General features: G+C 44.3%; 1 protein-coding gene and 1 long non-coding RNA gene across 2 annotated transcripts in view; one reads left to right on the forward strand and one right to left on the reverse strand.

Annotated features, from left to right (window-relative positions):
• Window positions 1-15,606, forward strand: part of MCF2L2 (MCF.2 cell line derived transforming sequence-like 2) — a 145,110-nt gene that overhangs the window by 17,262 nt on the left and 112,242 nt on the right. Inside the window, exons 2-3 of the mRNA XM_086754196.1 lie at window positions 3,156-3,239; window positions 14,162-14,276. Of these exons, the coding sequence (XP_086610322.1) occupies window positions 3,156-3,239; window positions 14,162-14,276 (199 nt within the window). The remainder of the gene's footprint in view (window positions 1-3,155; window positions 3,240-14,161; window positions 14,277-15,606) is intronic.
• Window positions 1-15,606, reverse strand: part of LOC147599723 (uncharacterized) — a 344,381-nt gene that overhangs the window by 14,522 nt on the left and 314,253 nt on the right. The window lies entirely within an intron of this gene.

The raw sequence follows: 15,606 nt of genomic DNA on the forward strand, positions 1-15,606 counted from the left end.
TAATGGCTCTTCTAGTCTTGGAGAATTACTCTTTCAGCACCTGCCGGACAAATATAGAACAGAGAAAAGCATATGCTTCTTGAGGGGAAGAGACCAGCCCTGTTCTGGCCTTGTGCAGGCTTCGGTCCCTTTGGCCTGTTATAGAAGCCTTGTGGAATATAGACATGAGGGTCATGGTGAGAGAAAGGATGCGAGTCTATTTTCCCAAGCAGATTTCAGAACAATGTCAGTGATATGCTGGAAGATCACCCACCAGTGGCACCCTGTGTAGCACAGGACACTTCCACAGGTGGATGCACATTGCTTTTAGCCGTTCTGCTGTAGCTATCAAGGCTGGAGGAAAGAGGGTATGATGGAGTGGTCCAGACAACCACTGCATTGTGGCTGCTGAGAAGTAGTGAAACACATCAGAGCACAAGGTTAAGTTGCCCTGATGTTGAGGCAGATCCTACTCTTAATTTCTGCTCTGTGAAGTCTGGAGAGAAAAGCAAACGCTGAGCTGGTGTCAGAATGTATTTGTACCTGGCAGAATGACCAGGATCCCTTATCTTACTTGGACAAGCTGTGTCAATCAGCCGTGAGCAACAGGGCTTTATAAGGCTTCTTGCCATCCCAAGCAAAGGCAAACTCTCTTGGTTTTGACAGAGTCATCTCTGGACGTTAAGTCATGAGTCAGTGTGTAAGATGCTGTTGTGAAGCTGTGTTGGGATGCAGTTTTCGTTGTTGCAGTTCTGGTGCCTTGAGGTAGGGAGAGGATATGGTAGTTTTCCTACAAAGCCTATATCTACCTTCTCATGTGTTATGATCTCTACTGCATATTCAGGTTTTGACTGAGAGATTAAGCCACAGATCTAAATTGTCCCACTATGCTTTTTGAAACAAATTGCTCTCTTCCCTACCTATGGCCCCCACCAGTTCAGGAGATCTTGAGTCTTACTGATCGTTTATGTATGTGCCTGTACCTGACACAGTCAGACTCAGATCTTGGACAACTCCTGGGCTCCAGTCAGATGATAGGTAGTGTAACATACATTTGATGTCTAGGAATCACACATTCAAATAGGTGAGTATAGCTCCCACAGTGACAGGCAGGGCTTTTGGGCTACAGCTGTGTGGCTCAGTGCTCTGCAGACATCCAGCTTGGTTCCTTGGAGCAGTATATCTCTGCTCAGAGTGAAAACAAACTAGTCTGTGTCCAAAGCTAAGCCTTAGCTCTGCTAACGCTGTAGAACAGTGTAAATACATGACCGTAGAAGTAGATTGAAATTACAGTAAGTTCTATGAACATCACTGAAACCAAGCTCTCTAGCTGTGATCATTAGTCTGCTCCTGGCCACCTGCAATGTCAAGAATCAGAGAAGCTGATAGCAAGCTGCATAAACAAGATGGAAATGAAGGTCCCACATCGAAAACATCACTCATTCTAGTTTGACTTTTCCCCTTCTTAATGCAAAGGGAGGATTTGCAGAATCAGCCCCTGTGAGATTTTTTTCAGCTGCTTGGAATGATTGCCTTGTTTTGTGCATTAGCCAAAATCTATGCGACTTCTTTCCATATTGTGTGTCACTGTCTGTCTAGGAGAGGGCAGTTACACATGCTTTTCTCTTAGTTTGTCTCAAGGCATTAGTGAAGTGTTTGAAAGTCAAATGAGCCTGAAAAGTTAGGGAATGAGCAGAAAACTTTCCAAGTGACATTGTGTAATTTAAAATCTAGGATCCCTAGTTATGGAAAGGATCAGAGTGAATGTCTGAAAGCAAGACAGAGATGGTATTTTGGGCAGCAGACTGGGACACAGGAGAAAAAAGCGAATTTCTGACCTCTGACCACCCTCTGTGGACAGTTTAAAATCAAGTTCACCAAAGTATTTCAGTGCCTGCATTGTATTGACATCAGTGAAGATCTTGGTGCTTAAATAGGGCACCTACCTGCCTTTTGTCCAATCTGTGCTCTGTCTAGACCCAGCTTCCTTCCTTCCGCCTTGTCTGACAATTAGAGGTGAACTGTGCAAAGCCAGGACTGGGGATTGTTCTGTAGCTGTACAGCGGCTAATTATAATGGGTGCTATGGTAAGGTAAACCTGGGTCCTGCCAGTTTTGCTGGCGGATGCTCCCCAGTAAATATTGCTCATCTAGACTGGTGTGAAGAGTTGGGAGAACAGTTGGGTGCACCTGTTACAGAAAAAGATCAAATTAGAATCATGGGTTGGAAGGGACCTTTAAAGCCCATCCAGTCCAACCCCCCTGCAAGGAGCAGGGACGTCTCCAACCAGATCAGGTTGCTCAGAACCCCATCCCACCTGGCCTTGAACGTTTCCAGGGATGGGGCATCCACCACCTCTCTGGGCAACCTGTGCCAGTGTTCTACCACCCTCACTGTAAAAAAAATTTTTCCTAATATCCAGTCTGAATCTACCTCCCTCTATTTTAAAACCATTACCCCTTGTCCTATCACAGCAGGCCCTGCTGAAGAGTTTCTCCCTGTTAGCTCAATGTGAGATTATAGTTGTTGATCACTGAATAGATTACACAAAAACTGTGGTGACTTTTCCCCAGCTGCTTGCCAAGTTATTTTTTTAACTTTTCAGTGTTTACTTCAAAAGAACAGGCTTTGTTTTCCTGAGAAGAAAGCCTCACAGTCTCTTATTTCCTCCTTTTACTATGTATTTGCTTGTAGCGGAAAAAAGCATCAGCAAAGGAAATTCTTCTGGATTGGTTGGTTACACAAAGTCCTCAAGCAGAGACCAGGGAGTTCAGGGTGGAACATGGTGCTGTATCTGAAATAGACTTTACTGTTTCAAAGACTGAAAAGCTGCTTTATGTGGGAGGCCAAATGCAGTGGCTTAATATGGAACATGAAGTAGTAAGGAGCAGGCTGTCAACTGGAGCAGTCCTATGACAAGCTCTGGCAAATCTATTGGAGCTGGTTTGTGAAAAGCTCTCTCTGAAATCAGAAGGCGGTAGATAAAGTAAGTAGAAGATGAGATTCTGTAAGTGTCATAAACTTCTCTGTGACAGTCATATAACATCTGAACCAACAGTCAAGCCAGGTTCTTTTCCTTTGAGTGTCATCTTTGTTTTGCTGGGTTCTTAAAGGATGGAGAAATTATCATAATGGCTTTATTAACTCATTGAAGATTTCTGTTTTCACTTGCACAGATGAAATCATGCAGCAGGAGATACGGCCGCTGGTTGCAGTGGATATAATAGAGCAGCTCCACAGGCAGTTTGCTATCTTGTCAGGTAAGAAGCTGCTGGCAATCACACTCTGGGATTCTCTTGGAAATGTATTGGAATCTGTTGTGTTGACTGTCACCATTCAGCTCTGTACAGCGGTTTCAATAGTATTTTTATATTGCTAATTAAAAGTATTGTTACAATAAGACATTCACAATGTATGGAACTGCTAAGTGTTTTTTGTTTTAAATTTGTTTTACAATGTGTTTTACATGCTTGCTGTACTTGATTTTCATAAAGCAAGTTAATTTTCTGTGCTCCCCACAATGGGGTGGGGGGAACAGATTTAGCGGGTAAGAAATTAAACAAATCTTTCTGTGTATGTCTTTGTACAATGCCAAGCATCTTGTTTGTGGGAAAAGATTTTGGTCTATCAGGGAGCTATTCATGACCTTCCCCCTCTTCCTCATTTGCCATTGTTATAGAAATGATTAATTTCTGAAGTATAATGTTCTAATCTCTTAAAGATTTGATTATTGCATATTCCTTTGTTTGCCTGAAGTTTGCAATCACAAAGTGACGCAGTTCCTGCCCCGAATAAATAGCTGATATTGAAATATCTGCCAAATTATTTAATACACTTATTTTGGATACTGTAGAAGAGAAGTCCTTATCTGGGTCCTAAAATGGCCTCTTCTGTTGACTGTATGGCCTCTGGCAACTGTTTTTGTCTGTTTCCGCCTATTCTGCAAGTAAGGGAATTAAGAATTTTCTTTCCTTCTTCCCCATAGACACGCAGTGCAGTATCATGAATTTGCACAAAATACTGAGATGGTCACAATACAGTACGCTTGGACAGCTTGCCTTCTCATTTGCAGTAAAGCATCTCAAGGTCACATCTTCCTAGAATTCCTAATAAACACAAACCTCTATGCAGAACAGTGTCAGCAAGTGCATAAAATTGCTCAAACCTTTTGCATCCCACCGTTGTGCTCACTGCAGGCTATCTAAGAAATCCTAAGCAATTTTTGTGGGGACATGTTGCAGTATTCTCCTTTGACTGTCCAGGCATTTGCCTGCATACCACATGCTTGCCATAGCTCTGCCATGCCAAACTGGAGAACATAGTGAGTAACTTGGTATTATTGTTAAGTGCTCCACACCTGACTGCCGGAGATTTCAATGCACAGATGCCACAACAAGGTCCCAGAAGCATGAGGTGGTCAGGGAAAGTTGGGCACCCCTTTCTCTGAAGGTGCGAGCTGCTTCACAGAAAAAATAATGATTGACGGGTGGGAGTTGACAGTCTCTTAATCTAGGGGCTGTTGTGGAGTTTGAAACCAATTCTCACTTAAAGAACTGCTTCAGGAATGCTGCTCAGATCCCTTTTGTTAATGCTGAACTGACTTTAGAATATGTTAAATACAAGGAAGGGAACAGGGAATCTAATCACTGTTATATTGCCTCTTGGGTCTTCCGTCAGATCACAACTGGGATGCTCGTGTGCTCTTTGTAAGCAAGAAAACACTTATCAGCTAGTCTCTCTAGAATGATCTATTTTCCTTTTTAGCTCACCAGGCATGCAGAGCTGCTGAAACCAATATTGTTTTCCAGGCGTTTGATTTACCTGGTACATGAATGCCTGAAAACACTTATATCAGTGTAAAGAACATCATGCATGTTGAGAATTCAGTGCTTCATGTGCAATGCCTATCCGGTAAAATGTGGACGACTGCTTTTCTTAAACTCCATTACATTGCAAATTTTGAGACCATTAAAAAAAGCTAGATATGGCATGTTATGAGCCACTTGTGGAAAGTGTTTTACTAAACAGGAAGAAGAACCTATTTCCAGTTAATGCTGGAACATTAAACATGGCACAGAAATCTTAAGCATAAAAAACTATTAAAAACTATTAAAAAACTATTTTCCTATTTCTTTTATGGACTCATCATTTCAGCAGTGCCTGTATTCTCACCCGCAATTTTATCAAATTTGACTCTTCACATTTGATCTAATTCTTTAATTCTTGGAAGCAATGAGAAAGATGTTTCAGTAAGATTATTTAAACCTAAGGTGCTTAAAGACTTTGGAAATAGCTCTTCATAGAAGGCAGGGCTGAGGGGCTTATTTGTTAGGGATCAGCAAATAACTAGTTCATCCTGCAAATACTAATAACGAATACAAAAAGTGAGTGAAAAGGTGTCTTTCATGCCCCCATCTACATCAATAACAAATCCAATTTGAAGAATTTTCAGGCTTACTTAAAATCTCCTCGGTACATTTCAGAAATATTATTTTAGTAAGAAAAGGGCAGTATAGTTCATAGTTTCTAAGTTGATTTCAGTCTGAAGTTTACAGCTAGATTTGGAAACCTAGGTGCTTCCACTCTGAAATCCCATGGCAGCCTGTGAAGAAGACCATGAACATAAAATCATCTACTGAGAGGTCCCTTTAGCCCAGTGTCTTATTCTGTTGGTGACCACTTGTGGGTCATAGGTAAAAATAACAACAGGAATCGTCCTTACTGTCCCCTTATTGCCTCCTGCAAACTGAGGTTTAGGTACAAGCCAGAAATTACTATACTTTTCAAAAATGCATTTCTCTAAATAAGTGTAACTTTTTTTTTTTTTCCTCTAGCAAAAGATTGGGGTTTTTTTGTCCAGTGAAAACAGATCTGGGCACTCCCCTGCCTCACTTCACTTATTGAAGTAATTCACACATAAATGACCTCATTGGATTTTGGTGGTTTTTTTGTTGGTTTTTTTTTTGTTGTTGTTTGTTTTTTTTTTTTTTTCCCAGGCGGCTCTGCAGCTTTTACTTAAAGCATGCTGGTTTTCATTAGGCACAAGCAACCACAAATATTTTGGTGCTTCAGTGCTTGCCTACATGGAGACTGAAAATCTCCTGATACTTAGCCTGATTCCTGGTTTTCCATGCTGATATGTTCCAGCTCAGTAGCCACTGTCTGGGGTGTGGGGGCCGGAAAAAAACCACACACAAAAAAACTCCCAAACAAACAAACAAACAAAAAAAAAAAACAAAACAAAAAACCCAAACCAAAAACACCTCTGCTTTTTGGGCCTGTCACTGTGGGCAGTAAAAGACACTTGCAGGCTGTTTTGGGCATATAGTATGTTTTTCTGAACAACTTCATAAAAATGGTATATGCTGATTTCTACTTGGGGTTATTTATTTCGCTCTGTGGGCTGCAGCCTGCCGAGGGCAGCTGGCCACCTCTTCCGTGCGTGCGCACACTGAGCTCGGAGGACGCTAGCAGTGAGTCTGGCGTGCGGCACCACAGCCTCTAGCTTTGTTGAGCTCTCCTGTTCACTCAAATGGACCCCAAATGCATTTGTCCAGTAACTAGCTGACTGTTGCATAGTTTGTTATAAATGAATATTTATTTGGTTAATATCAGCTTTTTATTAACAGCTGGCAGCTGAGGCAGATGTAGTGAAACTGTAACATTCCCTGTCAGTAAAGTAGATAAGAAAGAGTGAAACGATTTAAGTCAAAGGCTCTTTGTTTTCTCTGGACATGACTCATTAGAAACACTTTCCTCTACTGTTGCTGTGTACAAACTTTTTAGAAGAAGCTCTGACTGTCTTGCATCTGAGCAGACGGAAGGAATTCTGTAACAAGCCCAGTGAATTTGGTGTTTGATTGTGTCAGGGTCCAATTACAATGAATGTATCAGATACTAACAGCCTCCTGTTTGTCCTGGCCCTCTAGCTACCAGGCTAACCAACACTGTACTGTCCATGCCAACAACGAGGACGCTCTCCAAAGCCTTCCCTGGTCTGCTGTGGTCATGGAAAAGGCTGTGGTGTAATGTGCAATGTCCTTAATCATGTAGTTTCACTTTGGTCATCTCCTTTTCCAGGTGCTGATCTAACCCTGCTGAGCTTGTGAGATCTGGTGGGAGCACTGATTCCTGTGGTTAAATTCTAGTTTTGCAACCACTGCTGCCTCTTTCCTTTCCCTGAAAACTGAACTCCCAATTATGGGACTACAGCTGTGACAACATAGGAGTGCACAGCTATGTTTGTGTGTTTCCTGTAGCTGTTAAGGGAACTAGATCACAAAGTTTGGTAGTACCAAAAACCTGGCTATTCTAACAGACACCGGTTTTTACTGAAGAATGGAGAACCACTGGTAAAATTCTGTTCCTGTCCTGCTGACAGACTAATAACCCGCTGTACCAATCTGCACTTGGAACTACTACGACCCCCTCCCTTTTATCTGCAGCTTCACAACCTGTTCTTATCTGTAATTATGCTGTCAAAGAGCCCAGTCTGCCATTTGCAGCAATAATGGATCCTGTTACTAAATCACAAATTCATTAGACAAACTGTCACAAAGTGTATTAGCAGAGACTAATTTTCCTTGTGTTCTGCTCCTGTTAAATCAATGGACTTAAGTGGATGGGAGACTGTATCTGAAAATGGTCACTGACTCCAAAGCCAGTTTATTTAATTTCCAAAGCCTGGAGGGTATTTGGCCATCTGCTTCCTGTTTAAACTGAGCCTTTTGGAAAACCTGGCCTGACCTTGCCAAAAGGACAGTTGGGAGCTTGTGCAAAAATCCAGACCCAGGAAGCATGATTGAACTCTAAGGAGAAATTCAGCATTCACAACTCTTAGTCAACGTGGAAACCAGAACAACAGAGCATGGAAAAAGCAAAACCTGACCAAGGCAGGTTTTCAGCCAACTTATGACAGAACTCTTCAGCTGTCTGACCCAGGAGATGAATTGTCCTCGGGTCTGCTGTGACTAAGGGAGCTCTCTGCATGTGGGCAGACCCAAGCAGTCAGCCCGCACGTATCAGCAAAATTTGACAGAAAACTTTCCAATACTAACTGATGAGCTGGTGTCTGTGGCAGGCTGGGGAGGAGTGCACTGTAAACTTGCAGACAAACTTTTGGAACTTCTCCTGCCCCTAGCCTGTTTGTTGGTTTTGGTTTTTTTCCAAGGGATTCAGCATATTTTGTAAGCTCTAGTTAGATGTTACTTTATGAATCCTGCTATTGGTGTTACAAGAAGAGCTGTTGGCTATGGAATAGGACTTCACATTGTCTAAACCATGCATCTTTTTGGTTCCTGGACAGCAGGTATAGGTGGGCTAGAACTGGGGAGTGGGAGATTTCCTAGGATCTGCTTCGTGCCCAGGAACTTGGCCTGCAGTTGTGATTGCTTGCTGCTTTTACATCAGTTATACCAACATGCAACTTCAGCTGTGAGAGCTCTCGGAATTCAACACTCACACCTCATTTGTCAATCACACCCTTTACACTGCAAAGCTAAATTAAATTTTCTCTGTTGCCATATCCCATTCTCCCCATGCATACTCCTTCCCCAAATACTTCAGCTGTTTTGTTTCCACGGCAGAGTTCCGGCCCCGTCTTCCCTGCAACAGCTAGCCAGGCTGTACAGGCAGCTGGAAAAGCTGTCTGATAGAAGCAACCGTGAATGCTGCTTTGTGTCCCGGGACTTGGGGAATTGGCACACGTAAGAGTGAGCAACGGACCCATTACCATGCTTTGTACTACCCTCATGCAGCTTGTGCAGCATCTCTCCTACTTTTCTTTCACTTCCACATTCACTCTGTACATCTGTCCTGTCACCCAAATTCTTCCTGTCCCTTTGCTCCTGGGCCACAAGAGAAGAGGAGAAGTTGAGCAACAAGCTGGGGTGGAAAATAAAGAAAGTACCCTGGAAGAGAAGGAAAGGGGTGCTGTGATTCTGAGCAGCAAACCAGGCAGAAAGCCAAGCTGACTGTAACCTTTTTCTCTTAAGTCTTGCCTTTTTCCAGGCAGTCCAGCCTTCTGCTCCTCCAACTCCTGATGTTGTCTGCCTCGTTTGTGCTCCAAGTTGTGGAGTTTGACGCACCTCTGTGTGAGCAGAGCTGAGCTAACAGGAGACTCACTCCTGACCCTGCCCTAGGGGAGCCAGGCCATCCCACTGGCAGTCTCCCGTGAGTCACCGCTCCTCAGTCAGTGGGTTGGAAGGGACCTTTAAAGGTTATCTAGTCCAACCCCACTGCAAGGAGCAGGAGCATCTCCAACCAGGTCAGATTGCTCAGGTCCCTTCCAACCCAAACCATTCTATGATTCCCCAGGCAGCAGTGGGTCCATACCTTTGACAATGAGTTTGGGATGGATGCAAGGCAGGTTGCTATCTGCAGAGGTAGAGAGCAGAAAGGAGATGGACCTCTTTAGGGAAATTGATGGAGCTGAATGGGGGTGGCAGAATATGTGGTGTTTGTGGGTGCTCTCTGGGAGGGGAGCTCAGCCCTGCATCAGGAGATGGTAGACAAAATCTAGTTGAGTTTCCTCTGCAGGCACAGCTCTGGGGCTAGCTGTGACAGAGCAGCCTGGGGTCTGACTGAGGAGCGGTGACCCACGGGAGACTGCCAGTGGGATGGCCTGGCTCCCCTAGGGCAGGGTCAGGAGTGAGTTTCCTGTTAGCTCAGCTAGAGGATAGCCCTGAACCTACCTTCTTGACAGCCGAACCTCCAACTCTTGTGGCCGCTGCTTGCAATGGCCACTGCCACCAGCTGCTCATTCCCTGGCCTGGCACCAGCACTTGGAGCTGCCAGAAGGTGTTGGAGGTGGCTGAGTTGCTTGAAGAGTGCTGCAGGGTGGCATCTAACGGTGCCTGGAGGAGATGCAAGTCAGCGAGACAGAGGCCTGTGCAGCGCATGAAGACAGCTGCCAGGCATGGCCATGCTCCCGACATCTGTTTTTCGGTGTGTCTTTGTTTCTCGTTGTGACTGCACTGAACTCAAGGTATTGCTCGCTTCTCCCAAGGGGCTCTTTAGCTCAGCTTGTGCCTCATGTTGCTCTGGCTTTTCATCAAGCTCCTTGCTTTGGCAGCCCTTGGACCTCCTTACCTTGCTGCACAGACACAGCAGAATAGATGTGCCTCAGGTGGCCATACTGAAATCCTCTCAGCTTTGTGCTTTCTGTGGCTCACTCTGGTCAGCACTTCTTTTCTGTCGCCCTCCTCTTGCCCTCACTTTCTACTTAAAATGTTTCAGTTTTGGTTTTTGTTTTCTTTTTTCTTGAGGACTTTTCCCCATCCCTGGAAATATTCAAGGCCAAGTTGACAGGGCTCTGAGAAACCTGATCTGGTTGGAGATGTCCCTGCTACTCGCAGGGGGGTTGGACTGGATGACATTTAAAAGTCCCTTCCAACACAAACTGTTCTGTGATTCTATGACTGTTTTTTCCTTTTAGCCTTCCATGGAGCTGCTGAAGCTTGTTCTGTCTCTGCCTTACTTATGACAGATTGTAAAATTTTCTGTTCAGCAATTAGACTCATTTCACAAGTGATGCCCAGGAGCCTGGGGGTTATGCACAATCCCAGCAAGTGTAAGGATCGTACACAGAGACTCCCTGGGGCCAAATTCTATGCACTTGGTCCTTATGGCTGTGGAACTAACTGAAGGCTCTCCCTGTTGGGTTTTTAGTTTATGCCCTCTGCCCTTCCAAGACCTTGAGTAGTCTGGTAAAGTATTTCAAGGACTGGAAAAAATCTCGTGGCAACTCCCTAGAAAGCAAGGTTGATGCCCCAGAAAAAAAAAAAAAAGGGCTGCAGCTTGTCAATTCATGTTCTGCAGAAATTTGCATACTGCAGCAAATCTTGGTTTAGTGTCAGGAAGAAAAAAATGGCATTTAGGGGTATGGAAGTGCTCTCTCATCTAGAGGAGAGAGTTTTCCAGACTCCCTTGGTATGTAAGGAGCTTCCTTCATATCCCTTAACATCCACTCTTGTTACCTTTCTAGACATGGATAAATGGATAAGGATCGTTTTCCCTTGTAACTCAACTACTGCTCAAGGTTCAGATATGAGCAGGAAGAACCCATTCCTGACATATTCGTGTTGTTACTTCTCACCCAACACTTCAGACATTCCTGCTCTCTCCTTGTCATAGAACCTAACAACTTCTTATCACAAAACTCCCTCAAACTTCACCTTAATTTCATGGTATGGCAGGAACTGAGGGTTTCCTTATTTATTTCTCTGTCTGAAATACAGCTGTATCCAAGAACCTTCTGAGCGTTCTTCTGTTTTGGTTGCAGTGGGAAGTGCAGCCTTCACCTTGGAGAATGAGATGGAGCGCAAGAGCTGTTACGGGTGCCTGGCCTAGTCAGTGGCAAGAAGCTCCTGGCTCTTAGTTGAATGCTCAGTCTGAAGCTGCTCCGAAGTGTCCTAGATTTGTTGCCAGTGGTGAAGGGAAGAAATCAGTGTTTAGTCCGTGTACGTTCATTCCTTGTATGGCTTTTTATAGGAGAAGATCTTGTGATAAAAATGCACACCCACATACATGCAGTCATCAGCCTGCCTCATCTAGCTTGGGGAAAAGAGGCCAGAGGAAGAAGAGCATGTGTGTGAATGTGGGTGAAAGAGAAGATAAAAAGGACACAGAGAGACCTTGGTCAGCAAAAGCATTAGAAATACCATGTGAAAATTGTAGTTTAAACAAATCTTGAGTGTAACTGCAGGTAAACTATCAGGTGTTGAAGGAGGAGATCCAGGGGAATCTTTATCTTGTCCTTCTGGGCAAATATTGCTGCTTTAAACCAAAATATTTCAGGTTACTACATCTCCCCCATTTAGAGTATCTTCACACGTCTGAAATACGTGAATGGGAAGGCGTGGTGCCCAGGAACCATGCGAATGCTTGCAATATGCCATCTGTGGAATACCCTGGTGTGCACTGAACTCTGCGAGAAGAGACGGAGCAGACAGGCTTACGATTTCATTTTCCTGGCCGTTACTGTTTGTGTCCAGAAGATGTCACTAGGAATCTGTAGCAAACCATCCTAACTGGGGACCTGCTGGTTGGAGTTCCCGGTCTCCAGTCCGGGTAAAGTCCGACCGATCTGTGTGCCAGCACGTTCTGTGTCACTGCTGACCGCAGGCACTGCGGCTGGAGTGCCCGGAGGTCGAGCTGCCATGCATCAGCGTTTGGCCTTATCCCAAGGCCAACGTGGAGGTCAATGCGGAGGCCGTGGCTCAGCGTTTGAAACCCAGTTCAGCGCTGGGTGAATGACTATTCCTTCTTTGCGTTTTGGCTGAAAGCTTTTTGAATCCCTATAGGCCTGTTTTCTCCCTAGCAGGGTGAATTTAGTGGATGATCTAACACAACTGAGTCATTTTCAGATGTAATTAAAGGGATAATCAACCTTCAGAAAGGAAAATAGGGGCTAAAGGTAGTGTTCTGACAAAGCTACTGCATCACCAGATGTCAAGAAGGAAAAGGGTTTCCTTGTTCAGAATTCCTATTTTTAGAGCTCTGACTTACTTTATGCAAACATTGTGTTGCTCAGCTCTCCATGGCTGGACAGCACAGAAGGGACCTTAAATAATCCAAATGAGTCTGGGAGGGCTGGGCAGAGCTAGGATCAGGACTAGCAAGAGACTGACCACTCTACATAGAAATAGCTAGGAATTACACCTCTTTGCAGTCACCACCAGAAGAGGAACAGGAGCAACTGGTTTGTAGCATCAGCTGTGGTTATCACCAGGGAGAGGCAGTGGCCTGCGCGAACAGCCTGGGAACAGAGTTTATGTGTGGGGATTTAGAGGGTACTTTTGAGGAATGAGAGCTCATATTTTTTCCCTGAGTCTCTGTTTCCTCCCGTGCTCCTAATAGGATAATTTATTGGATATTTTCCTTGAGGAAGATCATTTTCTGTCTCCTTCTCACAGCTTCCCCTTCACTAAGGGGAAACCCAGAGCATGGCTATTCCTTGAACAAGAATCTTCTCTGGGTGATAAATGACTAGGAAAACTGCGTGTGCTGCAGGACTAGGCTCAGAATTGGGTTGGTAGAGAATTCTCAGCCCGGTGCGAAAAATAAGCTTACATAAAGATTGCCGAGGAAGGAGAAAGACTCAGGGAAAAACATGTCCTTAATGCCCTACGTAAGCAGCACTAAGCAGTAAGGTACCTGTAACCAAAGCTTTGATTCATCATGTTCGTTTATAGAATCATAGAATCATAGAATGGTTAGGGTTGGAAGGGACCTTCAAAGGTCATCTAGTCCAACCCCCCTGCAAGGAGCAGGGACATCCCTGACTAGATCAGGTTGCTCAGAGCCTCATCGTTTATGTGCTACTGCTTCATTGTTCTGCTCTCGGCTCTGAGTCCAAGTTGGTGAGAAAACCCCTGTTACCTCCTGTGTGGTTTGAGTGACGCCCACGTTTATTAGCAGAACCAAGTTAGGATTGGTCCTGCAAATCAACAGGGTTTGTGCTGCATGCTACAACATCTAGAGCTGAGCATTGTGTCAGGAGAAATGTAAAGGCTCATCAGTTAAAAAGGACTCATCTCCATGCTTCCTGTAGCTCTGCCAGAGTTTGAATACTGCTGTTTGGATCAGCGAGTCCCTCAGATAGGGACTCTTTTTGACCTTGCTGCTTATGACCTTCCTGTCCTATTTAATGGAGCTTTGATGGAAACAAATAAGATGAGCAAAACCCATTGATTAAATACTCCATGTACTTTAAGCAGTTTTTTGGTTAAGGAAAGACCTGAGACTGGATTGGCCTAGGCCTGTATCGTGGGTTATATGTGTGTATTCAAAGCTGTATGCTCTATTACTTCATTTCCTTTAATGTCTAGGAGGAATCGGAGTGTGCTGTGCCTACGCATAGGGAAATGATGTAATATTATCACAAGAAGTTACCTGGAAGTGGGAAACAGAACTAAAGAAAGCAGAAAGCGCTTAATCAGAATAACGCAGAAGTTTCATGAAAAAGCTGAGAATAAAGAGCAGAGGCTAGAATCTCAGCTGGAGTAAACTGACATTATGAAACTACAGTGAAGTTATAATGTCAGGTGGGAAGCAGATCACGTGTGTGCTGGATCTGGGTGCTTTTCAATGAGGGACATGGCAGTGTTTCCCATTTCAGTAATAACCAGTCTGTCCAAAGGCATAAAATGACCCTCTAATCTTTACAACCTCTCTTTTGCAGGAGGAAGAGGGAAGGATGGGGCACCCATTATAACCTTTCCAGAATTTGCAGGATTCAGTGATATACCTGATGAAGATTTTCTGAACGTGGTCACATACCTAACCAGCATTCCCAGGTGAGGCTGAGCACGAATGTCTGTTGATTTCCTAGAGGGCTTTGCTTCCTCAGTGGCTCACTGCTTTCAGTGGTGCTACCAGCATGTACCAGTGACTGTGCGTCCATCCAGTCAGTATGAAACTCTCCTATGTACAGGAGGCCCTAGGAACCATTACATCATTTGCATGGGAAAGAAAGCTTCACACAGGACAGGTTTTCTGTTCAGGGCTTGGACTGGGCAGGGGGATGTGCAGATCTGAGGAGCAGCAGTAAAGATAGCAGATCAGAAGGGGGCTAAGAGGGGTCATTCGTGAAAACACTCAAGGGCACTAGATGTAAGGAGGGAAGGGCAGCATCTTGAAGGAGCCAAACTCACATAGATCCTGTTACTGCTTATCTTCTGAGTGCATCTTTCTGTGCAGGCTTTCTCTTTTCTGAGAAAGCAGGCTAGGTGCCCTGTTGACAGCATTCTGGCAAGCACCGTGTGCTTTCTGATGCTTTACTTACTGGGAGATTGCTCTACAGCTAGGATGTTTTCCTTGCTGTTTGCCTGCAGCTGTGCAAGGATAGTGAAACAAACTCGCTTCCACTGCTCTGAGGAAATGCACTAAGGCATGGCTGCTGAATTACTTTTTGTTTATCCAGAAAGAGAGCTTAATATTTTTTTCAGTCCCCTGATCCTGTTTCTGGACCATGGCTGTTTGTGCTAGTTAGAAGCACAGCAGGGATTTATTATTTCCTGTGGTCTTGTGTATAAAGGTGCCTAGAGGATGATGAGGGGAAAACGTGCCTCCTTCAAGTTTGTGTAAGAAGTTTTCCAGCTCCACCTACATGTATTCCCTATCCTGAGTTGCCAAAGCAAGCTGAGAAAAACCACACACTGCGAACTTAACAGCTTCATTGTTTCACTCTACTCTGTAGAGCTTTTGTTTTGCCGGGAGAAACTCTGTCTTACATATATCTTCACTAGCTTCAGGACTGGAAAGATGACCAGCTTTGGGGTTAGTAAAACAGCAATAGTAGCTGAGAAGAACACAAAGCTAGTTCTCCAGTTCTTTGTACTTGGTATGCTGGTGGGTAATTCTCAGTAATGTTGTCACATATTGGGGAACTAGCATGTTACGTTGTCAACATGATAGACAGAAGTGCTTTCTGTTTCTTCAGCCTGTGTGAAAGCCAAAAGTACGGATGGATTCAAAATAAATTAGCCAAATTAATGAAGGATAGATCCATCAATGGCAGCAGAACACAATGGCTCAGATACAAACTTTGGCTGAAGAAATCCATATATTCCTTAATGCTGGGACTTGGGAGAATATACCAACAGAAAGATTGTCCTTCTCACTTCC

The sequence above is a fragment of the Chlamydotis macqueenii genome, chromosome 9, assembly GCF_036417535.1.
Source record: "Chlamydotis macqueenii isolate bChlMac1 chromosome 9, bChlMac1.mat, whole genome shotgun sequence".
NCBI lineage: Eukaryota > Metazoa > Chordata > Aves > Otidiformes > Otididae > Chlamydotis > Chlamydotis macqueenii.